Source organism: Musa acuminata, chromosome BXJ2-8 (genome assembly GCF_036884655.1).
Source record: "Musa acuminata AAA Group cultivar baxijiao chromosome BXJ2-8, Cavendish_Baxijiao_AAA, whole genome shotgun sequence".
In the NCBI taxonomy this organism is placed as follows: Eukaryota; Viridiplantae; Streptophyta; class Magnoliopsida; order Zingiberales; family Musaceae; genus Musa; species Musa acuminata.
Genome location: NC_088345.1, coordinates 1,997,030 through 2,024,169, shown reverse-complemented (window position 1 = coordinate 2,024,169; position 27,140 = coordinate 1,997,030). Strand labels below are relative to the sequence as shown.

The 27,140-nt window shown below is 40.3% G+C and overlaps 5 protein-coding genes across 5 annotated transcripts; 3 read left to right on the top strand and 2 right to left on the bottom strand.

Annotated features, from left to right (window-relative positions):
- Positions 1 to 1,348: 1,348 nt before the first annotated feature.
- On the top strand, positions 1,349 to 4,052 carry LOC135618601 (actin-3-like). Its single transcript, XM_065119614.1, has 5 exons — positions 1,349 to 1,440; positions 2,276 to 2,346; positions 2,458 to 2,851; positions 2,938 to 3,551; positions 3,634 to 4,052. The coding sequence occupies exons 2-5, from the start codon at positions 2,287 to 2,289 to the stop codon at positions 3,697 to 3,699; spliced, it is 1,134 nt and encodes a 377-aa protein (XP_064975686.1). The 5' UTR covers positions 1,349 to 1,440; positions 2,276 to 2,286; the 3' UTR covers positions 3,700 to 4,052.
- Positions 4,053 to 4,846: 794 nt separating this feature from the next.
- Positions 4,847 to 10,502, top strand: LOC135618599 (diaminopimelate epimerase, chloroplastic-like). The gene is made up of 9 exons (XM_065119610.1): positions 4,847 to 5,181; positions 5,276 to 5,443; positions 5,714 to 5,784; positions 6,463 to 6,520; positions 7,933 to 8,112; positions 9,276 to 9,360; positions 9,868 to 9,927; positions 10,061 to 10,134; positions 10,249 to 10,502. The coding sequence occupies exons 1-9, from the start codon at positions 4,924 to 4,926 to the stop codon at positions 10,363 to 10,365; spliced, it is 1,071 nt and encodes a 356-aa protein (XP_064975682.1). The 5' UTR covers positions 4,847 to 4,923; the 3' UTR covers positions 10,366 to 10,502.
- Positions 10,503 to 11,038: 536 nt separating this feature from the next.
- On the bottom strand, positions 11,039 to 12,257 carry LOC135618600 (myb-related protein MYBAS1-like). Its single transcript, XM_065119611.1, has 3 exons — positions 11,997 to 12,257; positions 11,784 to 11,913; positions 11,039 to 11,699 (listed from the first exon to the last, which is right to left on the bottom strand). Exons 1-3 carry the CDS (start codon positions 12,130 to 12,132, stop codon positions 11,243 to 11,245), a joined length of 723 nt encoding a protein of 240 aa, XP_064975683.1. The 5' UTR covers positions 12,133 to 12,257; the 3' UTR covers positions 11,039 to 11,242.
- Positions 12,023 to 21,330, top strand: LOC135618598 (protein ALP1-like). The gene is made up of 4 exons (XM_065119609.1): positions 12,023 to 12,158; positions 12,280 to 13,555; positions 13,660 to 14,301; positions 19,500 to 21,330. Exons 3-4 carry the CDS (start codon positions 14,178 to 14,180, stop codon positions 20,534 to 20,536), a joined length of 1,161 nt encoding a protein of 386 aa, XP_064975681.1. The 5' UTR covers positions 12,023 to 12,158; positions 12,280 to 13,555; positions 13,660 to 14,177; the 3' UTR covers positions 20,537 to 21,330.
- A 1,286-nt stretch (positions 21,331 to 22,616) lies between these two features.
- LOC135585264 (ras-related protein RABE1c-like) lies at positions 22,617 to 26,874 on the bottom strand. The gene is made up of 8 exons (XM_065119613.1): positions 26,409 to 26,874; positions 23,992 to 24,064; positions 23,770 to 23,870; positions 23,586 to 23,651; positions 23,398 to 23,495; positions 23,227 to 23,289; positions 23,044 to 23,136; positions 22,617 to 22,960 (listed from the first exon to the last, which is right to left on the bottom strand). The coding sequence occupies exons 1-8, from the start codon at positions 26,479 to 26,481 to the stop codon at positions 22,877 to 22,879; spliced, it is 651 nt and encodes a 216-aa protein (XP_064975685.1). The 5' UTR covers positions 26,482 to 26,874; the 3' UTR covers positions 22,617 to 22,876.
- Between the last annotated feature and the right edge of the window lie 266 nt (positions 26,875 to 27,140).

Below are 27,140 nucleotides of genomic sequence, written 5' to 3'. Positions count from 1 at the left end.
GGTCCGAGGTGTCAAGTGTGTAACTGGGTGATGCTATTGTATCGACCATACGGTAGTAAGATATCGGTCATGTCCTTATTCTCACATCATCTCAGGTTAAATATTCAAAATATCACAATATTTTTTATATATGAGTTCCATTTATCCTTGCATTAAAAAATTCAAATAATCATCTAACATATTATATATATATATATATATATATATATATATATATATATATATATATATATATACATATATATATATATACATATACATATATATACATATATATATACATATATATATACATATATATATACATATATATATATATATACATACATATATACATATATACATACATATATATACATATATATATATATACATATATATATATATACATATATATATATGTATATATATATATATATATATGTATATATATATATGTATATATATATATATGTATATATATATATATATGTATATATATATATATGTATATATATGTATGTATATATGTATATATGTATGTATATATATATATATGTATATATATATGTATATATATATGTATATATATGTATATGTATATATATATATGTATACATATGTATATATATGTATGTATATATATATATATATGTATGTATATATATATATATATATATATATATATATGGGGGGACATAATTTTTTTATTTATTATTTGATATATGACTCACGAAAGTTCTTTGGCATCTCTTTTAACAGAAAAATATTATTCAAAATAATCTTTCCTCTAACCTATATTTTACTTGATCGAAATATTGGCCGTATCAACAACTATAATTATTTTTTAATTTAAATTATTTTAATCAATCATAATTCTATTTAGTGACATATTAAATGTTATGATATAGCATGAAGTGTTCGACATACATTATCTATATGGGTTTGAAGTGTTGTACATGTGTCCTTCGTATAGATTCAAAGTGTTAAGTGTGTATTATCCATTATGCTCTCAATATTGAGATGTCGATCATATTCTTATTCTTATATCATTAAATATTTAAAATCTCTCTCAATAATTATTTTATATAAATTTTATTTATTATTATATTAAAAATTTTCAATTATCATCTAATAAATTATATACTATAATATTAACTTAATAATATATAATATCGCTAACCAAAGATTAAGGTTAACTATTTACTCGTTAAAGAGAAAGAGAGAGAGACGAGGAAAGTGGACGTTTCCAAAAATGACCTAAGTGAAGCCCAGCCCAGCCCAGCCCAATACGTACTATATGTTTATTTTGTTGTCATTAATTAATTAATTAATTAATTTGAAAGAGGAATGTTTCCTGGTAAAAGCGACCCACTTTCCCCTCTTTGCCATTTCCTGGGTCTTTGGCGTCTCTTCGACCCAATTTCCCATATCCTGCCTTAATCGAATAATCGCCTTCAGGTTAGATCCGTTTCACCGAACCTGTTCATCTGTTCCTTCGTCGATCGATCGTCGCTTGCCATTTCCGTTTCTTCTTCTTGTCTTTTGCTGACGAAATTTGAAGATTTAGGGTTTAGTGTTCTGGATCCGGTGATTTCCAGCCCGTTCGGTGTTTTCTAGGCGATCTTACTTTTTTCCATCCATGAAAGATGTCATCTTTCATTTTTTTTGTGCTTCATTTTTTAGCAACATCGTTAGAGCAATCAGATATGAAGGGTGTGTCTTTTACCTTCTTGTGGATTCCTTGAATTATAGTTCTTATCTGTATGCAAAGATATGCCTTTATGATGACCTTTTAATCAGCTCTCTATACTCGTATATTCTATTTTGTGATTCTTCATTAAGCTCTGTTAGATCTGACCTTTCTCTCCCATCTTTTCATGCGGTAATGCACTCTATTGCTTCTATAGTAGAAAAGCTTCGGCTTTTTCATTTACGTTGTTTTTGCTATTGACTTGCCCTCCATTTCTTGCTTGATATATTACTTGCAATTACTGTATTAAATACTGTTATGGAAAGAAAGGTAAGGCAGGCTATGAACGTCTAACTCTCTCTATATGTCCAAGAAGCGGATAACTCTACAATATGTTTTAATTGTTTGATTTCTTGATAGTGCTATTTACAAGTATTCTACTTTTACCAATTAATTGGAGTGACAACTCGTGCAACTGAAAATATTGTAAATTGTGAGTTTTCGGTCTTTGGGTCGTTCACCCTTTATACGTGCATCAAAGTCAGGGTTAGTGCATGTGCCGCTAGTGATAGGGTTGCTTGTATCTTAATGTGCCTTCTTCAGATTTATAGAAAATGGCTGATGCTGAAGATATCCAACCTCTTGTTTGTGACAATGGAACTGGAATGGTCAAGGTCAGTCAATTTGGCAATTCTTTCGTCTTTGAAGCTTAAGTATATTTCTGTGCTTTGATTCTGTCCATTGCCTTCAAAATGACTTGTGCTTCTCTTGTTTTTGTCAAACAGGCTGGATTTGCGGGTGATGATGCACCTAGAGCAGTGTTCCCTAGTATTGTAGGCAGACCTCGCCACACCGGTGTTATGGTTGGGATGGGCCAAAAAGATGCCTATGTTGGTGATGAGGCCCAGTCCAAAAGGGGTATTCTCACTTTGAAGTATCCAATCGAGCATGGAATTGTCAACAATTGGGATGACATGGAAAAGATTTGGCATCATACCTTCTATAACGAACTCCGTGTAGCTCCCGAGGAGCACCCGATACTTTTAACTGAAGCTCCTCTTAACCCCAAGGCAAATAGAGAGAAGATGACTCAAATCATGTTCGAATCTTTTAACGCACCTGCTATGTATGTCGCAATTCAGGCAGTCCTGTCCCTCTATGCTAGTGGCCGTACCACTGGTTTGTATCGGTGACTGGTTAAGTGGGGAACATGAAATTGTCTTTTGTTTGATTGGGCTTTTTTTTTTATAATTTTTTATTAACAGGTATTGTGCTGGACTCTGGTGATGGTGTCAGCCATACTGTTCCAATTTATGAAGGATATGCACTGCCTCATGCAATTCTTCGTTTGGATCTTGCCGGTCGTGATCTCACAGATGCTCTCATGAAGATCCTTACTGAGAGAGGTTATTCATTTACCACGACTGCAGAACGGGAAATTGTAAGGGACATAAAGGAGAAGCTCGCATATATTGCTCTTGATTATGAACAGGAGCTGGAGACTGCCAAGACAAGCTCAACCGTGGAGAAGAGCTATGAACTTCCAGACGGGCAGGTTATCACTATTGGGGCTGAGAGATTTAGGTGTCCAGAAGTCCTCTTCCAGCCTTCGTTGATCGGCATGGAAGCTACTGGAATTCATGAGACTACATATAACTCGATTATGAAATGTGATGTAGATATTAGGAAAGATTTGTATGGGAACATTGTGCTCAGTGGTGGATCAACCATGTTCCCTGGGATTGCGGATCGTATGAGCAAGGAGATTACTGCTCTTGCCCCAAGCAGCATGAAGATTAAGGTGGTTGCCCCACCTGAACGTAAATACAGTGTCTGGATTGGAGGGTCCATCCTTGCCTCTCTTAGCACTTTCCAACAGGTATATCCTAGTCCTCATCCTGTGTCATTTCATTTTTGCTGTTACATGTCATGCGTGACTTTGGCACATCGCAAATGTGCAGATGTGGATCTCGAAGGGCGAGTACGAGGAGTCTGGGCCTGCGATTGTCCACCGGAAATGCTTCTGAGCTTCCCTTATGTGGCGCTTACCTGCTCGGACAGGCAGACCTTTATGTTATAGTTATGGCTTTATTGTAACAGCAGGTTTGCTGAAGATTGTGGGATATGCAAGTGAGATGCATGTCTGCTTTCAGATTGGGCTGATAAATGCCCTCTTGTTAGATGATGTTTTGTGCCAGGGCACCATAAACATGTGCAGTTGGTGCCACAAACATTTTCCATATTTTGGTCCTTTTCCTATCTTAATTTAGTTTGGTTATAGTGGACTGTGGCTTTTCCATCAGGTTTGCTGGTATTGTTTGGTTTCTTTTTTAAGTCTAATGTTGTTGAAAAGGACTTTGTAATTTACTGTATTTGTTCAGCTCGGTTGTCTTTTTGAAACATGAAACCATCTATGGTTTGTTTGACAAATTGTGATGTTCTTTGTGCTTGCAGCTCCAGAAGTACTAAATCCTTTCTTTTAATTACACTTGGGAGCTTGACTTCTCATAAACAGTGGCTGTTGGACCGACAATTATTAGATTTGTTATGACCTGAGTTTGATGGATTAACTCAATTTTGTTTGGTTCAAATCATCATTCGTTGGTTAAGATATTTAAACTGAAATTGATAATAATATATTTGTTCATTTTTAATGAGATTAATCGAGATGATTGATGGTAGAGTTGACATTAGTTCAGAATAAGATGGATACTTAAAAAATATTTTCTGAACAGTTTGAGAAATATTTTTTACACTTAAAAAAAGATTTCAAGAATATTTTTTATTTGTAAATTAATGTATTTAGTGATTTAATTTTTATATTTTTTATTCTAATATTACAAAATCTTGATTGGATCTTACGAGTCGAATTATGATAGGAGATGAATATTCCTCGAGTTTTCTCAATAAATATCATAACATCAATCTGTTTAGAATTATACAATCAAATCTTAAGCCACTTTCATTTTATATCGTTGTATATATATATATATATATATATATATATATATACATTTTAGGAAAAAAATGCCAAACTCAATTGTAGAAAAGAGACGTTAGCATCGAATACCAGTGGATCCAATGGGTTGCTATCGAATACCAATCCGACCCAAACCCAACTCGATCACATTTCACTTCGGTCTTCGGTCTTTAGTCAACGTGGTCCGACTACGACCCTTTTCCCTTCCCCCGTTTATAACCCTCGCCTCCTCGACGGCCCGAGCGGCGGCGACTGCAGTACGAGTGGCTCCATGGCTGCCTCCATCTCCCTTACACAGTCATTTCGCCTTCGCGATCCCCTCGTCGCCGCTCACCCCTTCCGCCTCGCCTCGCCGTTCCGATTCGGAAGGTCCTTCCCCCTCTTCCGAAACCTTGGTTCTCGCTCGCCCTCGGCCTCCATGAGTGTCCAGGCCCCCAAGAAATCCCCCGATGTCGAGTTCCTCGATCGTAGGGAGTCTGGCATCCTTCATTTCGTCAAGTACCAAGGCCTCGGCAACGATTTCATTTTGGTATCCGATGATCGTCCCCCTTTTTCTTTAATCAATTTGTTAGGGGTTCAGTCCCTCTTTAATGATGTTTGATGGAAACCATATGGCCAAATAGGTGGACAATAGGAATTCTTCCGAGCCTAAGGTGACGCCGGAGCAGGCCGTGAAGCTGTGCGATCGGAATATTGGCGTTGGTGCTGATGGCGTCATCTTCGTGTTGCCAGGGGTCAGTGATACTGATTACACCATGAGGATCTTTAACTCGGACGGCAGCGAACCGGAGGTATCCTGCTCTTTTGGAGACTCTCCTAACTTTCCTTAATAAAGCCTCTCAAAAGTTCGTAATAACTATTGTGATAAGAGATTGAACAATCTGCATATTTTTTTTATCACTAGTCATTATAAATATTTTTTGTGATCAAAATTTGATTCAAGCAAAGCAAATTTGGATGGAAGATAAATGTACTCTATGGAGTAATATTTAGTGGCAGTATGTAGTATGACTTTTTTATGCCAGCGGATCTTGATCATTCAACCGTTTGTGTGTCTTCAGATGTGCGGGAATGGAATTCGTTGCCTTGCTCGATTCATTACTGAGCTTGAAAACCTACATGGGATGCAAAGGTGCAGTTATCTATACCTTCCTCTATACTTATGCTTTATTGTCCTAAATCATAAGTCCATGATACCCAACAATAAAACAAGATAATCACTAGCCTTCTAAACCAAGACATACTTCCTCTCATTCCCAACATGGGACTAAACTGGTGCATCACATCTAGTGTCATAAATGATGTGTTGCCTCCAAAAATAACAGAAGTTTATGTTAGAATTGGATAATTAGAGGTGGAGAAACCCTGGTGGAAGACAGTATTTGACCAAGACATGTAATCTTTTATGAATTTTACCTTAGTCATAAAGGATATTACCTGGCCATCATTTAGGATGCATGTATTAGGCACCCTTATGCATTGCACAACATATATTTTAGATTCATACAGCGCTGATGGGTATATTACTTTTAAGCAAAGCATGCCAATGATAACAGGTTCTCTAAAGTTTCCTAATGGAACATGATGGCTGTCACTGGTTTCTGCAGTTCCTATCTGATCTTTTATGCTTGATACCACTATTTTAAAATATGTAGCTTGGATGTTTTGTTTATCTTTTCCTGAGCAGATTTACCTATGATATGGTATTGATAATCTTCTAAGGGTATATAATTTTCTTTGATGTGTGCATTATTGTCTGTTGTATACAAGTTCTATATGCCTAATTTTGGCTGTTATTTACATCTTGCAGTTTTAGGATTCACACTGGTGCTGGTTTAATAGTTCCTGAAATCCAAAGTGATGGAAAGGTATGTTCAAGATTGAAGTTGCAAGCTTTTTCGTCTGGCACACTGATCTGTATGCTTATAACTTTTTCTCGTGTCATGAAGTACAACATTAGTGGCTGTTATTTCATGGGTCTTCACCATACTAGCTGAAAAGCAGTTTTCCTTCTCAAAATTTAGCCTCCTAGGTTTGTCTCCTGGTACTTTCCTTTTAATGAGAAATTCAGAATCATCCATTTAGGCTCTGTGGGGACATGGGGGAGCTATTCTTGACTTGGTGATCTAACCCATGTGAAACTTACCCACGTGCACAGGTGAAACCTTGCTGGTAAACAAATGTAGGATTGTGGAGCTCACTGGGCATGCAGGATCTTGGTTGGTGGATTAGAAGAAAATCAAAACAATAATAAGGATTTAATGAGAAAGAGAATAGCCCATTTGCTAAATGTGATACTTAGTGTGACTTAATGTTTTAATTAGGATTGTCTGAGTCCAATTATGGCTTGTTGTTTAAGAATTAGTTTTTGCTTTTGTGGCCAAAACTTTTCTGTATGCTGATAAATTATTTCTATATAGGGAAGTTATATGTGGACTGGATACCAATCTTTTCTTTAGATATTTTTCTCAGTTGACATCTGTGTTAATTTTTCTCCAAAGGCTAGCAGTTCCTCAGCATGTGTTTTCTTGTGGGTCTTCCTTAGTGTTGGTTTTCTTTTCTTCTTTCCCCAATTTATTCAATGATCGAATATCAGTTGCATCAACTATTTCTTGCATGAAAAAGCATGATAAGATAACACTGATCCTTATAAGTTTAATTTACTGCATACAGATTATATCAAGTGTTTCTAGATGTTCTATGGCAGCATTCTATTGAGAATTACTTTATACATGTTTAATTGCACAGACATCTGTGTTTTTGTTTCTGCATTTTGCAATCTTGTATGTACATGTGACTATTATCGTCTTCCAACGGTAGATATTTTCTTTTTCAAAGAACATAATGTTTTGTAGCTTACATTGCCTCATAAAGTTTTGGTTTGTCTCTTTTTTACGGAATCCCATTTGATTAGTTCATTCTTAAACATGGTGATATAATTTCCTCTTGAAAACTTCAATTGTTCTAGGTGGAAATTCTGTGACCTATCGTACTGTATCTTTTATTAAGACTCTGGTTGGGAGATTAATTAAATTCTACTTGTAGTAAATGAGTGCCATTGAGTGCCCATGATGATCATGTGTGTTGGTCGTGTGTGGGCTTTATATTTGCATATTCTGGACACCATTTTGGATTTCTTAGCACTATAATCTAACAGCTTTCAGCTCTCTTTCTTTCAAATCCTTTTTGCAGTTTTTAGATGCTTAAATAATTGACTACTGTCTGGTCATGCACATCAAAGTTTGGGCTGAGGTTTATTTTATGGTGTCTGTTCTTTCAGGTAAAGGTAGATATGGGTCAGCCTATCCTTCATGCACCAGACATTCCTACTACGATTCCAGCAAACAAGGATGGGTCTGTCATTAAAGCTGAACTTGTGGTCGATGGCATATCATGGAACGTGACATGTGTTAGCATGGGCAATCCACATTGTGTAACTTTTGGTTCAAAAAAATGCGAGGTAACTTTTTGGGGGATATGCCACTGCTTAGCTGAACTTTTACACCTGGTAGCACGGAATTGTTGGACATATGCACCTTTACTTAGGTGAATCATAGAAGTCTTACCAATTCTGTATATGTATTTAGCTTTCTTTAAAATTTTGTGAACCCAGGAACAACACCCATAATGTGGCTGGCTGGGTTCACCTTTGAACTTCAGAGATGAAAGTTAGTTCCTTACATCAAATCTTGCCGCCTCCCTCTTCCTCTAGAATCTCCTTAGTCTAGGTGAATCAAAGGTGCCAGACAAGATTAAGAGGGAACAGAGGTTGCCTTGTAAAAGTTGGAAAGATTTTCGAAAGTCAGGGCCGACAGATGCCAGAAAGGATACAATATGTTGGTATGGTTACAGTTTCAGTAACTACATTTAGTAAAGAAATGATATCAGGGAGGTAACTTTTGAACTACACAATTAAATTGAAAAGAACAGAAATAAGCTAGAAGATTAAGAATAATATTTGTAGAGCTCATAAGCAAATGCCTATTTAGGCCAACCTTTGTGGGTCTTCTACCCTCAGCATGTCCTAACGACTAAAAGAGTTTCCTTATAAGTTCTCCCAACTCTTGACCATGACTGAGAGTACTCTGTATTCGTCCAGCTTTCTTTTTCAACTTCATTGTTCTCCATTGTTTTAACATTTTCCATCGAACTCAGTTTAATTAGATTGACCCACACGTGATGTCACGTGGATATCATTTATCGAGGCTGTTATGGATATGATACAAAATACATTACAAAGAGGGTTATTGTACTCTTGAATGAATGCTTGTTATCTAAATTCATATTTGAGAAGCGAACTGGCGGTAATGTTTTGTTTGACCAGGGTGGATTGAAGTGCTTTTGGTACTTGGATGACCATAGTAATGAAATATATTAAATCATATTTAATCCATTTCAGTCTTAAAATGATATGTGACTGTTTCTAATCTTTTTTTGTTATTATTAAAATGTTCTATAGTTGGACGGTTTCTTATTTCACTAATAAGTTATCATTATAAGTAATATTTAGCATGAACTATAAATTTAGAATTTAAACATCTTGCTTGATGCATGCCTGCGGTGTTTCTTTTGATATGAATTGCTAAAACTAACTAAAAAAAGTCTCATTCTATACCTGGGCAGGCTCTGCATGTGGATGACATAAAATTGGAAGATATTGGTCCAAAGTTTGAGCACCATGAAATGTTCCCTTCTCGAACTAATACAGGTTCATTATCTCTTTTTTTTTTGGTATAAACTTGTCAAATTAAATGTTTTGGAGTTTCGAGAATCTTTGGTGGCAGTGAATTTTGTAACTTAGTTAATATAGCCTCTTATTGCCAGTTAAATATCCTACTGTGATCTCTTCCTGTCAACCTCTAGTAGTTTTAACTTATTGCCAGTAAAATATTCTACTGTGATCTTCTTTACTTCTGAAAAAAACCTGTTCTTTCCTACACCTGTCTCTCTCTCTCTCTCTACTTTTCTCTTTCTTTCTCTCTTGATTTGCTTTTGACCAAGATTTTTATTTCCATGCAAATTTAGTTAATTGATGTCTGTAAATCTACATGATTATGTTAGTTATTTTGTATCGTCAGTGCTTTACTTCATCGTGCATTAATTATCTAAATTTCAAGTTCCCATATAAACTCTTGGCACCTGGCTTAAATGTTCTTAGGAGGATCCATTATTATTTTTGTAATTTGGACTGATTTATTTTTTTTTTTCTATATAGAATTTGTGCAAGTCATTTCTCGTTCACACCTAAAAATGCGAGTGTGGGAGCGTGGTGCAGGTATGGACAATAATATTTTTGCAAAAACTGTCTGTGTTAAAATAGTTATCCCTGGAGATTGTGATCTTTAATAACGAGCACTTTTAATTCCAAAATAAATCAGCCTTGTTATGGAAATATTTACAAATTGCAGGAGCAACTCTAGCCTGTGGCACTGGAGCTTGTGCAGTTGTCGTTGCAGCAGTTCTTGAAGGTCACACTGAAAGGGTACACTTGACATTAAATGTGTTTTGCCCCTTGCTATTTCTCTTTAGGTTGATACTTGCATGAATAATTAAATTGATACTTACATATATGTGTGCTATATTTTGTACAAAGCAGCACTGTATCGTTGAATTGCCCGGTGGGCCATTAGAGATCGAATGGAGGGAGGAGGACAACCATGTCTACATGACAGGTCCTGCAGAGGTAGTGTTTTACGGATATGTTCCCCTCTGAAGAGATTACGAATGATTCCTCTGAAGAATACTTGTGGTTTTATTTGGATCATTGACTCTATTTTCATGAACTGTGGAGATGTTTGAATTTACACGTGCAACTAATATATATAATTCAAGAAGCACACTTGATTGTTAGGCTGGAAATGAAAGAGGAATCTGATGTTGTGACGGGGCCTCGGCTTGCAATTGTTTTATAATCGGATAATTATTAGAAAAATTATCCTTTAATGTTATGTTGAATATTTCTTGTGACTTTAGAAAGATGATCACTTGTTGAAAATGCTTGCAGGAATTGAAGATGAGAACTTGCATAGGTGTTTTCTTATGAACTGTATGATCACTTATTTAACATGTTTGGAAGCCCACATGCAAAGGACTTGGATTGTTCCCCTGTATGATTCAGGTCGTCTATGGTTCCGAAAGTTGGATGAATGAGCTATAGATCAAAGTGGCTTGGATGGGTTGTAGAGCACCACCACCTGTCCAAGTGGCAAGCCAAGCATGTATCAACATCACCGACTGAGAGTCTGTCACAAAGTGGACTGTGCTTTCCCCCTTTTTGTGTTATCGGGACACTAGAAAAGCATCAAACTTACGACGGAACTCATCGAGGAGAATCTGGCGAACGGTGGAGGATGGAGGACAAAGGCAAACTTACGGTACTCATCGAGTAGAATCTGGAATTCCAATCCTTTTATGGATTATGGCATTGAGGGGGGGGCCTTCGCACTATCCTACAGTACAATTCCATCCGATGGAGGCTGCGATCGTCTATTATCTTCTTATTCTACTACTACTACTACTGTGATGTGTCTCGGAGAACAGATTAAGAAAAATATGGATCCGATCCATGGTTAAACCTCGTGTGATGGTAGTCATAAACCAAATGCTGCACCGTTGAGCTCCTCCTCCTCCTCCTCATCCGTCTTCCACAGCGAGGCAGTGCAGCATTCCCACATAGGAGGAGACGGCATCGACGAGGGCCATGCAGTAGTAGTACTCTCCCTGCAATCCTCGAAACTTCGTCCATCGATTGCTTCAGGCATGGCCATCTCGTTCCACGCCTGATCCATGGAGCACCAATCCGCACCCTGGCTGTCCTCATCGAGCCCCAGACTCATGCAGCTGCTGCTGAGCTGACAACCCGCCGCAGCCTCCGCTCGCGGTTCACTTCCAATCGGGAAATCATCAGCAGGCGACGTCGACGTCGTCGTCCTCGAAGGCGAGAAGCTTCTCTTCTCTTCTTGTGCCCTCTTCCTCATGTGAGTCCTCCAGTAGTTCTTGATCTCGTTATCCGTGCGGCCGGGAAGCTTACGTGCGATTCGAGACCACCTGAGTGCGTGCAGACAGAAGCTACGATGATCAAAGACCTGATTCACGGTAGTGACGAGGAGCTATGGAAAAGGCGTGTACCACCTGTTTCCCCAGCGAGAATGGAGCTCGAGAATGAGGCACTCTTCTTGGGGGGTCATGCGGCCGTGTTTGAGACTGGGGTGCAGGTAATTAACCCACCGCATCCTGCAACTCTTTCCCGTTCTGTTGAGACCTGCAACAACATCAGACGACACACAGCATCAACCGCAAGCTTCCACCATTCTCCGATCCATCACCTGATGAGTGGCCACCGACCTGAGACTTTGGCTATGAAATCCCAACGACGTTCACCGAACAAGGCCGCAAACCATGCCAGTTGCAGGTCCTCCTGCTCCGTCCACGGTCCCCTTCGCATCTCCTCCTTCACCATCACCATTCTCCTCGCGCACATATATGTCTATTACGGAGGCCCTTCAGGTATCGCCGCTCTTCCTCTACTTCGTTTCTCCTCGCTGTTTTATATTTATTTATAGGCGATGTTCGTCCTTCACTGCGCCAAAATGCCTCGCAAACATTCGGCTTTCTTTGTCATAATTAGATCATAATAGCAACGACTAAAAGCACGGAGGGGGATGAGATATGGTGGAGCTCACTGTGTGGTGCTCCTCTTCGTTGGTGAGGCATGCACACAGCTCATCCGGAGTTCTGATTCGGTAGCCGACGCTGGTACGGCTAACCCTTCGTCGCCGGCTGGGGCCCACGGAGTGGGACCCCGAGAGCAGAAATAGAAAGAAAAGGCCAAGGTTCTTGACATGTCGACATGGTGGTGCTTATCGCTATCCTGTTCCTCACTAACGTTCTCGCCTTGTCCTCCTGCCTGCTGGGTTTCACGGCGACGCCTCTAGTTGCCGGTGTCATCGATGGCTCTGCGGAAACATCAACCCGACGTGGTCTCTCCCGTCCTGCTGTGGGCGTGGCAGGTTGCACTTTGTCTCGGTCAGTGGGTGGGTGATATTTCATGTCAAGGATCACCATCGAGTGCCTCTTTGATCCAATCTAGTCTCCTCCAGGCACACCCCAAGGTCATATTAATGCCTTGTTGCATCCCACATCTTGTCGACTGGAGATATGATACCCAGATAGATATTTTCCTCATCGTCTTTTGATCAGATCCACGGCAATCCAGCGGCACTCTCTCTCGCACGCCATTGCGTTGACCCCAACAAGTATACAATAGACTGGTGCGGAACCCAAAGCAGGCGCGCCATGGATTATTCTGAGACCTAATCTCAATTTGGTACGGAGGCCTGACCATCTGGATTTGGTTCCTTGCTTCAGTTTGCGTGCTGTTCATGAATGCAGAGGCCTGTGCAAGGGACCACCTCCTTCCTCAACTTTTACGCCCATTTAAGATGGACAGGTTCCTGGACGCTGAAGCCAAGCTCGAGGATGCACACATTGGCCGACTCAGACAGAGAAAGAGACTGTCATAGATTTGGCATTTATACCTCCCTTTCAATCACTGGTTCTACTTCGGGCTTGAATGGCAATGCAGAAGGGCCATGCTTCGGATTTGCTTAAGTAGAGGATCTCACAGTTTTCCGCCACGGGAAACTGCTTCTATCATTGCCGGATCATACACAGACCTGCGATCAAACACCTGCAGGACATTGTCGTCAAACAAGATTTCCCACTGGGCATACGATAGGATGGTGAGCGCATAAGATCCATTAAATGAAGCCCATGGGCCGCCAGCTGCGTGCCGCAATTATTTGTCCGAGCCGCCGAACAGGAGACAGGAAGCACCGCGAGTCGTCGTCCGACACGCACACGACTTTTCGGCTTCCTGAATGAATCCCTTGCGTGTCACGCAGGTAACGCCCCGTAGAAGGGTTCGATCGCATGAGCAAAGACATTAACTAGTTTAGCCGTCAGATCAAATGGGCTTGCTGATGATGGGTTTCGGTTCTTGTGACAGGGGCGTGAAGTGGCTCGGCTTGACCAAGCCAACAACTCTTCTCGAGGTCGCAACGCACCGAAGCCCCGTTCGCAACGCCTGACTCCATATTTGGTGGCTGCACCGCCCCATGACAAGAAATCCTCATTAGATACTGCTTTGCTGCTGCTCTCGACCCTCATCATCCATGGAAACATTGTGTTGTGCATGCCATGGAAGCAACAGCAGAAGCAGCGGCATTCTCTCCCCTACTAACCTTTTCCCTCTGCCGCTCTCTCCCTCTCTTCTTTCCTGCTCTGTATACTAGCCTTGCATGCCCGCGCTAGGCACCCTTCGCTGCTACCCGCATCCTGTCCCCACTCAGAGAGATCTGCTTTGTCTTTCTCCTCTCCTCTTCGCTCTTCTCCTGAGGAGCCCGGTGACCTGTCTCTCTCTGTCTTACTCTGTATCTTCCTTTCTCCAGTTCAAGATTTCTTTGGTGTGCGCTGATCCTTCTCGGTGAGCTCTGGAATCCGGTTTGGGGTGGTAGAGTCGTGATCATGGGCCCCGTTAGAGGGTTCAAGAAGAGGAAGAGGGGGAAGACAAACGTGGCGGCCTCCGCGTCGACGGCGGCGGGGCAGGGTGGCGATGATTGGTGGGTTGACTTCTCAAGAAGGATTACAGGTGCCTACCTTTCTTCCTTCTTGTTCTGCTTTGCTCTCGTTTGTTATGGTCATTTTCTATTTCGTGGGATCGGTGGTCTCGAATGGGCAAGCTTTTCTTGTATGAGTTTGATCGCAGTCGATGGGTCTCGTAGTCTTCGGCTTGTTAGATTGGGTTTCTCGAGTGCCTCTGGTAATGCATAAGGGCCCGAATTAGAATCTTGATCCTCTTCCAGTAATTGTAATGCATCAGTATCATCTTGATTAAGGAGTAACAATGGTTAACATCTAGTACGAGAACACCTTCCGATTGGGGATGCTGGATGTCAATGAAGGTCATGTTCTTGGAGTGAGATGCTTCTTTTTGGCAATAATGTCGACCCTCAAGATATATCAATCATCAAGGCATTTCGTGTTGTCGATAGTGGATTCATATCTATGATTTGGTTCTTTTTATGGAGTTTATGAAATCAAGAAAGGGGATGTCTTTAGAGTGATATTCCTGCTCTAATTGTCGGCTTATTATGTAATGCGAATGGTTGCTACCATAAAACACTCAATGTAGCAAATGATAATGCCTGAACACATGCTTGTTACAATATCTCAAATCTTAGAGGTGAATGTTAGACTGTTCGGCTGATGAACAAACTAAGAATATCTTGTTTTGTTTGCATTATCGTAAAATCTACATCAGATGACAATTTCTTGATCTATTGTGTGGATGCTATGATCTCCGTGAAGCATGAGGAATTTGGTTTAGGGTTTCTTGTAATCGTGGATTTATTTTTTTTTTTTACATCGTGAAATCCTCAAAGTATGAGAACCAAACAACAGTAAATAGAAAGAAAAGGATTGATTGAAATTTGCCCTAAGGTGCAAGGACTAGTCTCGTAAAGAAAATAGAAAACAATAGCAAGTGATCATCTTTCAATGACTTATTAACATGCCATATTAAAACAAGAAAAATTGAAATTAGAAGTGTGACAAAAAAAGAAAAACCGAAGTGTTCAGATGCTTTCAACACATTTACCTTGAAGAAACACTTTAGAAAAACTTGCAAAAACCGATACCAACTGCTAGGCACTGGGTGCTGTATTCCGGGTATCATGAAGTACTTGTGCTGTGAACGAGCATCAAATGATGACACTCCTCTAATTCTTAAGCTTTACATTTAGCAACTCATATCTGAAATTCTACCATCTCAACTGCAGCAAGCAGAAAACTCCACTGTTTAATTTGAGTAGTCTGTGCTACGATTCAAGGTCTTGTGCTGTAGCACATGGCATTTTCTCTATCTCTACATAATTTGGAATCATCTTGATGCCAATATCATGCTTGAATCCAAGAAATTACAAATATTTTTCATGTTACAAACTTTTTGTATAAGCTTCTAAATATAGAGATAATGCCACTAACAAAGCTTTTACTTCTCTTAGTTCGCAATATTTGTATCCTAAAGTACTTCAACTAATGAGCACCAAATAGAGACTTCTTTGGCTCCACACTCTTCCCTTTCTATTTAGCAAAATGTCGATAAACTAGTTTTGGGCAGTTTATTAAACCTTGCTTCCGAGAAAAGAACAAGTTATGGAAAACTGATACCATAGAGGTTGATGGAGTGATTATCAGTGACGCCTTGGTCAACCCGACTTAATCCTAGGTTGTGTGCACAAAAGTCCGAAGGTGATTTGGGTGTCCGCCGATAAATCGACCTGCAAGAAGACCTGTGTCCGGTTGGGTGTCCGACTCGGTCCCTTTAACGCTCAAGTTAGGGCCGAAGTGGAAAGTGGAGTCACGGGTGAACAATAATTGACCTGGGTAACAGTAAATTGATGGGCCTTTATAATAGGTTGGACTCAAGGGAATATTTTATGGTATGGGCTGGATATTCCCTCCTGGGTTTACTATTGTTGTTGGGCCTAGGTGATTGCCATATCATTCGAGTCCCGCTCGACAGGCTGAGCTGGATGCCATGTGGCGAGCTGTGACTAGGGGGTGAGTTTTCCCCCTATCAGAGGTGTTGTTGGCTTGTGGTGGATTTTTTATAATTCCTCTTTCTCAAGACCGTCTTGCATTATAGTGGACTCTTTCGTTTGGAAGTAGAGAGTAATTTGGTTATGAAAATGTTAAGAAAATCCTTTCATGATGATATAAAAGGAGTTGGTGTTATCTTACTAGATATTGTAGTTGCTTGATTATTCTATAATGACTAGCAACCTCCCTAACGGTCTAAAAAACTGCCCAATATTTTGATCTTCTTCCACCAACAACACTTGGGTCTAAAAGGATTTCATGATGGATGTGAGGGTTTAGATTTTTTATTAATGTCATATTATTGTCCATATTCAATGGATTTAACTAGAGGGAGCCAAAAATGTACTAAAGAATTGTCCAACAGTTTTTTGCATTTTCCAAGGGTTGTCTTTCCAGTAGGAGAGAAGACAAGTAAATATGTAGATAATCATGGAACGATAAAATATCTTCAGCAACTTCTCTAGTGGTCAAAATGGCTTATCTGTTAGAGGCATCCATGTGCTAAGCGAGATATGCACTAAGTAGTTAAATCAGTGGTGAGGCGAGGCAAGGCAAGGCCCGAGCGTCTCGCTTCATTTCCAAGCAGTGGGCTTCAAAGAGGTGTCTCCTGGGTGCTCGTCTGAGCCCAGGCGTTGGGCACTTCGGGCGAGCACCCGGGTTAAACCAAGCGACCGAACCAGTGTTTTAGGTCTGGTTTGGTCTTCGGTGCTTTAGTTGGTTCAATCGAACCAACTAAAGCGCCGATATCAACCTTCCTCTCTCGACTTCCCAATCCTAACCCTGCTCGTCGTTGTCGCTCCCGCTGCTGTTGCTCGTTGCTACCGCTGCCACCCCCACTGTCGCCGCTCCCGCTGCCACTGCCACTGTCGTCGTTCCCGCTGCTTACTGCTATCGCTGTCGCCGCTCCTGCTGCCGTTGCTCGCTGCTACCACTGCCACAATCGTCGCTCGTCGCTCCCGCTCCCGTTGTCGCTGTCGCTACTCGACGCTACCGTTGCCGCTGCCACTATCACCGCTCGTCGCTCCCGCTCTCGCTGCTACCGCTGCCACTATCGTCGCTCGCCGCCTCTGCTCTCACTGTCGCTTCTCGCTGCTACCGCTACCGTTGCCACTGTCACCGCTCGCCTCTCCCGCTCCTATTCCCGCTGTTGTTGCTCGCCGCTACCTCTTCTCACATTGACTCGATAATATACTGTTAACAGTATATTAACAGTATACTAGTAACAATATTTTTTTATTTATTAGATTAATATTATATTATTTTGATTTTAATACTGTTAATTTTTATTTATTTAAAATTATTGTTATTGTTTTGAATTTTGAGATTTTTTGTTAATGTGATATTGTGATTTTCTAAGATTTTTTTAATTTAATATCATATTTTTATTTAAATAATTATATTTATTAATTATATTATATATTTTTATATTTTAGCGCCTCGTTTCGCTCGGGCGAGCACCTCGGGCATTTTTGGACCTTAGTGCCTAGCGCTTTTTAAATCACTGGAATATTCTCAAAATTTGGATTTGGAAATGGCTCCCTGCAATTTGCCTCAGAATGCTGCTGTATATTTTGTTTTTGCTTGTGAAGATTGCTTGACTGCATTTAGTTGATACTTTGTTTTATTTTGTTGCTAAATGAGCATTGTTTATTTATCATAAACATTTTGATTAATAGTTGATATCTGAGTGATAGCCATACGATGGCTGTTGGTATTTATTGGAGGTGTAGACAGAGAGCTTTAAGTATTTCTCATGTAGTTTCATTGTACAACTTCAGTAAAGAAAGAATTTATATTTTTACTTGCTAGAAATAATGATCATGTTGGTATATGTCAACGATTAACTTCTGGTTGAATGTTGACTCTATTAGATTTCTTGAACACTGTAGCTAACCCTGTCACTTATCCGAAAGTTTCAAGCAAATGGAACTATTAGATATTACGAACTCACATAGATTTTGTCTGATTTCATCAACACAATAGCAAGCATTCAGTACATCTTGTCGTACATGATTTTCTTCTTGATCACCAAAAGTCATGGTCAAGTTAGGATTTATTTTGTTCACAATTATCAAGTTATTAACCGAACAAAGAGCTGTGCAGTTTACTATGCAAATAGATTGGCCGTTGCTAAAGGATAAAATTTCCAAGTATATTACCATGGAGTGAATAACTTAGAAATGTGCCAATGGCCTCTACATGATCTTTATCATTAAAAAAATTTTTCCCATCCAGTCAAAGCAAATTTGCAGTTGTCTTTTCATACTAAATGCATGTAGTCTTGCTCATCCTAACAGCAACATGTGTCAGATACTGCATGAGGAACTTGCTAGATATCCAATCCCAAAAGAGGCAATGCTAACATATGTCAAGTAGAGTGTTCCTTAGAATTGAACCACTAAATTATTGAGATCAGCTTGCAACTATTAGTTTCAACATAGAAGGAATATCAGTTGCAGAACTCCTGAAATAGCATGTAACAATATATTGATTGATATTGCAAATTGAACATATGGGTTTGAACTGAAGGGAGCTTTTGTGTAGCCTAAAGTACTTTGTGTTCTGTCTTTTTTCATGGGCTACATCACTACTCATTATGATTAGTCGACACTAGCATGTATAGTTGTTTTCTTTATAAGCTATATATATATATTTTTATTGAAGTTACTTTTCGATATTGGCTTAAAAGTGCTAAAATCTAAGGACCATTATTTGTAACTGTTCTAGTCATCTGATTCGTCATGTTCAGTATTTCAAATGATGTACAATTCCCTACTATTATTTCTGCAAGACTGGTGATTCTGATAGCCATTTCTAATAGATTACAGAAGTTATTGTTGGGACATCAGAAACTAATCTGACTTACTAGTAGTATGTGGGCATGCTTGATTTCAGTCGATGGGATATACTTCAGATGTGAAAGGCAAGCTATCTTCTTGGCAAGTTCTGTATGAATTTTAAAAAGCAAACTGCCTCTGCTTACATATTATAATGGATAATAAAATGCATTATTTTTTACTCTGTGGAGAGGTAAAACTGATAGTTCCTTTCCAAAGCAATTCATGGACATGCATTTATCGATGAATTGACAATCAGCTTTAAAATGCTATTTTATGATGCTTATGAGATATTCTCGAACCATTCTTCACGAGTGCAGTGAACATTTTCCATTCTTGATGCTTCCAGGACACTTATCTGAAGAACCAAGAAAATTTGAGTCGGTTTTCAAGATATCAAGGAAAACATTCGACTACATATGCTCATTGGTCAGGGATGACTTGATGGGAAAAACATCAAATTTTGCTTTTGCGGATGGCAAATTTCTGTCTGTAGAAGATCAAGTTGCTGTTGCTTTGAGAAGATTAAGCTCTGGTGAGTCACTATTGAATGTTGGAGTATCATTTGGGATGAACCAGTCAACTGTCGCCCAAGTGACATGGCGGTTTGTGGAAGCTATGGAAGAGAGAGCTCTCCACCATCTCAAATGGCCAACCACTCAAGAGATGAAAGACATTAAGTCCAAGTTTGAAAAGATCTGGGGTTTGCCAAACTGTTGTGGTGTCATTGATGCAACCCACATTATGATGTGCCTATCTACAGTAGACTCTTCCAGTAAAATATGGGTTGACCATGAGAATAACCACAGCATGGTGTTGCAGGCTATCATTGACCCTGATATGAGGTTCCGAGATATAGTCACCGGCTGGCCTGGGAGCATGAATGAGTTGCCAGTGTTACGCAGCTCAGGCTTCTTTAAAATGTGTGAGAAAGGCGCAAGGCTGGATGGAGACACGGTGGAGCTTCCCAAAGGTTTAGAATCGAGGGAGTACATAATTGGAGACTCAGACTTCCCCCTTCTTCCATGGCTTCTCACTCCCTACCAGGGGAAGGATCTTTCGGATGCGAAAACCGAGTTCAATAAAAGACTTTCTGCGGCCGGGGTGGTGGCACAGAGGGCATTGGCAAGGCTGAAGGCTATGTGGAAGATCATTCAAGGGGTGATGTGGAGACCCGACAAACATAGACTGCCAAGAATAATTCTCGTCTGCTGCTTGCTGCAGAACATAATAATCGACTTGGATGATGAAGTGAGACATGAGATGCCGTGGTCTCATGAACTTGACACAAGTTACAAGCAGCAACTCTGCGACATGGCCGACAATAATGGAGTCACACTACGAGATCAATTGTCCCAGTATCTGTCTTGTAGATTGCCACCTTGAGGTGAACGTTGAACTGCTTTCTTTCTCTCTGACCATATGCCCAACAAAGGGTATTGATAGACGTCTATCGAACAGCGTTTGTTTTTCTTTCATCGGATTCGATGGCCAAGAGGCAGTTTGTTTGTGTGTGTCAAGTATATTGCCTCTTCCAATGAGACTTCCGGGATGAGCTAGAGTTCTCCATTTGCGGACCGACAAGAAGGGAACAGCCCTTAAGTTTTGTAGGAGGGTATGCTGAACCTAAGATCGATTGGCAATTAGCAGGGAACAGTTCTCAGTCCTATTCACAGTTGACAGAAAACCTAAGAGCAACTCTACATTTGCCGAAAAGAAAGACTCATTACATTAGTTTCTATTTCTGTGAAATCCTAATGCATTCAGTCTCTGTTTCTTTACGATCATGATGACAATCTGCAGGTTGATGATAAATAATGGATTCTGACTCCTACAGCATCCTTTTCTGTCTTAGTATTGTGCATGAACTGTTAATTATACATGTTGAAGTCAAATCATCCTCACATGGAAGGAACAATGACCATGTCTTCAATCCAGTAGGTCAGAATGGAGAGGGATGGGTTGGCTTGCTTAGGGGACATATGCAGTGTCTTGCAGAATGCATCATGACCGAGTGATGTTGTCATGTCTTACCGGTGTTACAGCCACACGAGTAGCTGCCTTGCCGTTTCTTTCTTTTCCATATAAAGCAAGACGACGTCGACTTGCCCAGCAATGGGGAATGTAGATTCTGCCAAGCTTGCTATTCTTTCTTATCTTTTTGAGCAGCTGTTAGGATGCGGTGCAACAGTTGGGTACGAAACCACTGTTCTCCTGTTTCAGTCTGTGCACTTTAGTGTGTATTCAAGAACAGATAGATGGGCGCTGACCAAAGTTTGACACTTGATCGAGAACATGGAAGTCGCAAGAAACCACCGCGGCAACATGGGATGATGACTCTCTTCGTACTTATCAACAAGCCTTTATACTCGGTAAGTTTCGTCCGATACCCAAATCCTTCATGTGTACACTCCCCCACTTCCTTCTTAAAGAAGTCATCGACGGTGCAGTTCTGCTGCTGCTGACTTATTCTCATCGAACTTTTATGTTGTCTGAGGATAAGTAGAGCACTTGGTTTTCTTCCGAATCCACGACAGGATAAGAAGGCCACTTATCGTTCTTCAGGCAAAAGAACCCAATCCCTTCATCGTCACCGGATGCCGTTTACGTGTCAACAAGGTCACCCAAAGACCAGCTTATCCAAGCAATGGACACCTATATATACGAGCATCAGTCTCCGGCACCTCCTTATCTCATCACTTGCTCCACTCCGTGGTCGGCAACAACTTCTAGCTACTTTACTTGTCGGAAAAGAAGAAAGAAAGCTTCATTTGGTTCCGCAGGGTAGGAGACATGAAGAGGAATAGACTTGGAGGAGGAGGAGGAGGAGGAGAGATGGACAGCCTCAAGTTGGCCCATGTGTTGATGCTTCTATCACGAGGAGGCGGCGGTGGCCGAGTCGAAGAGAAAGAACACATGGCGCAGCCGCCGTCGGGACGGGTGTTCGAGTGCAAGACATGCAGACGCCGGTTCCCTTCCTTCCAAGCGCTCGGAGGCCACCGAGCGAAACACAAGAAGCCGAGGCCGGTCGGGGACGGCCATGGTCAAACGCAAGTCGGGGCTGCCAAGCCCAGAGTCCACGAGTGCTCCATCTGCGGACTCGAGTTAGCCGTCGGATAGAAGGAGTCGTGCGTGGGTGGCGTTGATGAGAAGACGCCCCGCGATCGAAGAGGCATGCTTGTGGACTTGAACATGCTGCCTCTGGAGGATGACACGAAGCTTGCAGATGACATTCCCATGGTGAATTATTTGAACTGATCTACCATGGTTTTGTAAGTTGCGTCACATGTCAAAGATACTTGAGGCCTTGGCAGGCGTGTTCCTGTTAGCGGTGCCAAAGATAGTTGAGAGACCACAGGAGCACAAACATTTTGCATTTTATATGGAGGAAAAAACCTTTGTACTCTTGTGATATTTGTGTACAAATATCACACGTTGGTTCTTGGTAAAAAAAAAGATTATTAAGGCACCAAATTGAGACAAATTTTGCTACTGTCCGCCATCTTCAGGCTTTTCCATGTTGCAAGGGTGCAACAAAAGATGAACAAGCAGTAAACAATATCGCTCGAGATTAAACCCACAAGACCTTCGATCAAATATGGTGTCCATAAATGAACAAATATTATGAGGATTAAAATTACAAGCACCCACCCACCCCGTCAGTTACCTATATCTGACAAGCAAATCAGTTGCCGTCAGTTACCTACATCCGATCCCATCATTGTCTCAGGATCCACAGCATGCTGATCTCGGTGCTGCAGTACCTTCAGCGGCTGCTTGGTCTGGTTTGTTAATCTTGATTGTCCGATCCTGATACCAACGAATTAATTAAGCTCCCTCCCTACCAAGGGTAGGTACATTTCTATTATAACATCACAAATAACTCTTTCTACCTCAGGTTTGTTATTGCTTTCCGCAAGTCTTTGCTTGATATCTCCAGCTATTGAAAAGAAGACCTGTTCCACATTTAGATTTGTCTTTGCACTCTGGAAAATACATAAGTTAATACGGAGTAGAAAGTAGAAACCACCACAGAATCATACAAGTCAAAGCAAGCATGAAATATTACTACTCACCGTTTCGAAAAACTTGACTCCATATTCATCAGCAAGTGCTTGTCCCTTTGCAGTCGGCACAGTCTGTAAAAGCACAAGTTTAAACATCTTGTTGGCAGGGGCCTGACCGACCAGAACAACTGGGAGAAAAAATATACACAACACCAGCTAAGATGGACCAGGGAAACATACCCGTTTGCTCTCATCCATGTCAGCCTTGTTACCGACAAGAATCTTGTTGACATTGTCAGAAGCATGTTGTTCAATGTTGCGGATCCAATTCCTTATGTCTGCATGTCGTGAGAACCCGACACCATGGGGATCAGAACAAAAATTACGTAAACACTAAGCTATATAGATAAAGCGTAGAAGGTGATTACTGTTAAAAGATGACTCATCAGTGACGTCATAAACAAGCAAGATACCCATGGCACCTCGATAGTAAGCTGCAACAAAAGAAAAATAGGAAAGTTACTCCAGCAAAACTTGTAAGAAAACAAACCTATATCAAAAGATTCACGCGGTAAAATACCAAGTTCAAACGAAAAGAACAAAAAGAATTACCAGTTGTTATAGTTCGAAATCGTTCCTGACCAGCAGTATCCCAAATTTGCAATTTAATCCGTTTGCCATCCAGCTCAATAGTCCTCATCTTAAAATCAATACTGTGTACAGTCCAGGATATTGCAATCAGAGCTAAAACTTGCGAGTATTGGGCAATAACAACACTAGTAAATGTCAATAAGAATATGAAAAATAATCTACAGTGCTTGAAACATAACCCACCCGATAGTAGTAATGAAACTTGTCGTGAAGGAGCCATCAGAGAAACGCAAAAGGAGGCAACTCTTCCCAACACCTAGAGAAGAAGTTCATGTCAAAGCTACCCATAAACATCTCAAAGACAAACTCTTGTAAGAACTTTCTTTTATTTCAATGTCAGTTGGTAAGAATGCACTTCGCTAGATATGATTGCATATTTTCTCATTTTCATTCTTTATCTTAGATAATGGAAAATTTAGTGCAAAAATAGTTACAATCAGTTAACTGAATGAATTTAGAGCATGCAATAACAACTGGGTGTTAAGTAAATAAATCGTTACAACTACCTAAAGTATCAGCAGAGATCTTAAAACAACCAGTGGGCATTACTACACAGAATAACATTAATCCAAATGGTCAAAAAATTCTGTATATTAGGTCACCTGGTCCTTCTCTGGAGAAATGAGTAGAGTGTAATCAACATTATTTAACCTTACCAGATCTCTAATAGCATAAAAAATAAAAATAAAAATCTGTTCAGACTTCACATTGCATTAATGTTTTAATCATTTTATCATATTAGACAGTGACAAACGCTTGGAAGCATATCTTACGTGCCAAGAAAAGTCCTCGTAATCTCCTTCAGCCCTAAGAGACCTCTTCAGTTGTAGTCAAACCGATGAACCAAGATTTCAGCCTTCAGGTGCCTTTCCAGGCTACAACTTTAAAATGGCCCTCATTAAACAACCAGAACGACTAACAAGAAGCTCTAACTTATACCGGTTTAGGATACCACTCAGACAAGTACAACAGACCATCAAAAAGTTTCAACGTAACTTGCTAAATCAAGAATCTCGATTTTTTTTTACCTCAATTGGGGCACCAATAATGTGTATTAGTTTTGACGAAACTTTTAAGTTCCCCTTGAGCATGCCCAAACCGCCTGAAACAGTTTTCACTCATTCCAACCATGATCAATATTATCCCTAATTGTTCAATAAAATATACAAATTCTAGTTCCATCCTTTTTTGCAAGTTTGCGCATCCATCTCAACATTCTCTCTTCCATCAATTTCAAAAAGGCCCCCCCAGATATCATATAATACTTTTAACTACTTCAGACTGATCTACACTTTAGTTAACCTATTTTAACTGAAGAAGCAATATTTTCAACAATAATCTCTTTGTTGAACAGTAGATCCAAGATGTCCAAACACCTCTTGCAATGATGGCCCTTTCAACCACTGTATAAATTTGCTCCTTGCGTCAAATAAACTTTACAACTTCTTCCTAATCCCATCTCCTCAATTGAAGCATATAAAATGTCACACGAAAAAGCATAATTGAACATAATGTTTGGAGAAGTTACAATGCATTGCTCAAATATACAATCTTTTAACAAGGGAATGATCATAACAACATATTTACATGACAACAGAGAGACTTATTTAACTTTCAGGATTTGAATAAGTAGAATATGAAAATTGATTCAGCATAGTAAATTTACCACAATTACTCTAATCTTTACCGAATTTTACACCATCTTCATCAAAATTATCATTGTAGATCCTATTTTTCTTTCAGTAAGGAATAGATAGAAAGGGTAGCACCAGCAAAAAGATCTATATATATCCAAGTCTCATCGACCACCTATGGGTTTCAAGATTCTGGTCACATCTCTCATGCATCAGTCATGAGCACCCAAACTTCCAACATCCAAGGTCCTTGGTACTTGCATATTGGACATATACCAGCCAACAAGAAAGAAGAAGATCATCATGGCTTTCATGCTGTAGACCAAAAGATACGTCTAATATAGTAAGTCTGAAAACTCATCCAATACCAAACGTGGGAAACAAAAACATAACATCAAGAATTACAAGCTACCAGAAAGATTGGAAGCTGCTTCAAATCTGTTGGCATGTCTAGAATATCCACAATAATAAGCATCTCGCGTCAAAACATAAATAGATCAATTTACCATACTTTCTTGATCATAAAAAAGGTTTGCAGGTTATACAACAAACTCGACGACAAAGCATCCTACCGGAGAAAGAAAAGGCAAAAAGAAAAAAAAATCGATTATCTTTCTCTTAAGAAATAGTAGAAGAAAGGTGACGCATTGGAACGTAGGATGGAGCATCAAATGATTGACTTGGGATACCATACCACAAGAAACCTAGTGCACTGCGCCAGTCAAAAGTATACGATCCAACAAGATCTAGCTCCCTTATTGTATTTGACACAAGTAAACGAATTTCCCAAGTAAGACATGTTTATCTCAAATGGCTACCGATCCGTAACCTCCGGTAGATCCCTAGAAAACCCTTTTACGACGATTCGTTCCAAACATACCGAAACATCAAATCTAGTATTCCACAAATCAAGAAGAACTTCAATCGCTAAGATTCGTCGGAATGAGAGGGCAATGAAACCCTTACCGCTGTCGCCGATCAGAAGAAGCTTGATGAGGTAATCGTGATCGGCCCGTGCTCTAGCAGGTGGAACGGCCATCAAGAAGTCAAGAAACCCTAACCCTTCACCACCGCAGCAGATCCCCCTTCCCTCCCTTCCTCCTGAGGAAGCAGATAACAACCCAACCGGCCGAGACGGAATAATCGAGGAAACTAATCGTGAAAAGGAAGCAGTGAGTGGAAAGAGGAGAAAAGCTTAGGAGAATCCTCTATTCGAAGAGGAAGTAGAAGGCTTTGAGATGGAGAGACCGAAGAGTGTCGATTGGGAGACGCAGAAGGGGAGGTGTCTCTCTCTCTCTCTCTCTCTCTCGCTCTCCCTGTGGCCGTGGGGTCGGCCGTCGAGATAGGAGAAAGAGGAGGTATCGGAAGAGTCAACCGTACCACGTTATGTTATCGCTCTCTCAGTTCCTTACCTTCGCTTACTACCCATCGTCGACTAAGCCAAGCTTCCTGTGAAAAATGTGGGACCCACGAGAATGCTCGGAGGCGGCGGGCAGGAAAAGTGTGGTCAATTTATTCCGTACTAATTTAACGGAGGAGGTCGGCACGAATCCATCCACATTTGCCAATATGAGAACGAGATAGGCGACGATTCCAAAATCGACAGTTTCGATTCTTCGATCGACATTAAAAATTGGAATCAATTCGATAAGAATCGATTTGGGAATAAAATTGGAACTAGTGATTTCGATCCGATTC

Bases quoted from the DNA above. Each gene is read 5' to 3' on its own strand.
- LOC135618598 (XM_065119609.1), top strand. From the start codon at position 14,178: ATGGGCCCCGTTAGAGGGTTCAAGAAGAGGAAGAGGGGGAAGACAAAC. The intron at 14,302-19,499 runs GTGCCTACCTTT...TGATGCTTCCAG, and splicing joins CTTCTCAAGAAGGATTACAG to GACACTTATCTGAAGAACCA.
- LOC135618600 (XM_065119611.1), bottom strand. From the start codon at position 12,132: ATGTGCGCGAGGAGAATGGTGATGGTGAAGGAGGAGATGCGAAGGGGA. The intron at 11,914-11,996 runs GTCGGTGGCCAC...ATGTTGTTGCAG, and splicing joins TTTCATAGCCAAAGTCTCAG to GTCTCAACAGAACGGGAAAG. The intron at 11,700-11,783 runs GTGGTACACGCC...GCACGCACTCAG, and splicing joins CATTCTCGCTGGGGAAACAG to GTGGTCTCGAATCGCACGTA.
- LOC135618601 (XM_065119614.1), top strand. From the start codon at position 2,287: ATGGCTGATGCTGAAGATATCCAACCTCTTGTTTGTGACAATGGAACT. The intron at 2,347-2,457 runs GTCAGTCAATTT...TTTGTCAAACAG, and splicing joins ATGGAACTGGAATGGTCAAG to GCTGGATTTGCGGGTGATGA. The intron at 3,552-3,633 runs GTATATCCTAGT...GCAAATGTGCAG, and splicing joins CTCTTAGCACTTTCCAACAG to ATGTGGATCTCGAAGGGCGA.
- LOC135585264 (XM_065119613.1), bottom strand. From the start codon at position 26,481: ATGGCCGTTCCACCTGCTAGAGCACGGGCCGATCACGATTACCTCATC. The intron at 23,290-23,397 runs GTATGTTTCCCT...GTGCTTTTACAG, and splicing joins ACATGGATGAGAGCAAACGG to ACTGTGCCGACTGCAAAGGG. The intron at 22,961-23,043 runs GTAGAAAGAGTT...CGTTGGTATCAG, and splicing joins AAAGCAATAACAAACCTGAG to GATCGGACAATCAAGATTAA.
- LOC135618599 (XM_065119610.1), top strand. From the start codon at position 4,924: ATGGCTGCCTCCATCTCCCTTACACAGTCATTTCGCCTTCGCGATCCC. The intron at 5,444-5,713 runs GTATCCTGCTCT...GTGTGTCTTCAG, and splicing joins CGGACGGCAGCGAACCGGAG to ATGTGCGGGAATGGAATTCG. The intron at 9,361-9,867 runs GTTCATTATCTC...TTTTCTATATAG, and splicing joins CCCTTCTCGAACTAATACAG to AATTTGTGCAAGTCATTTCT.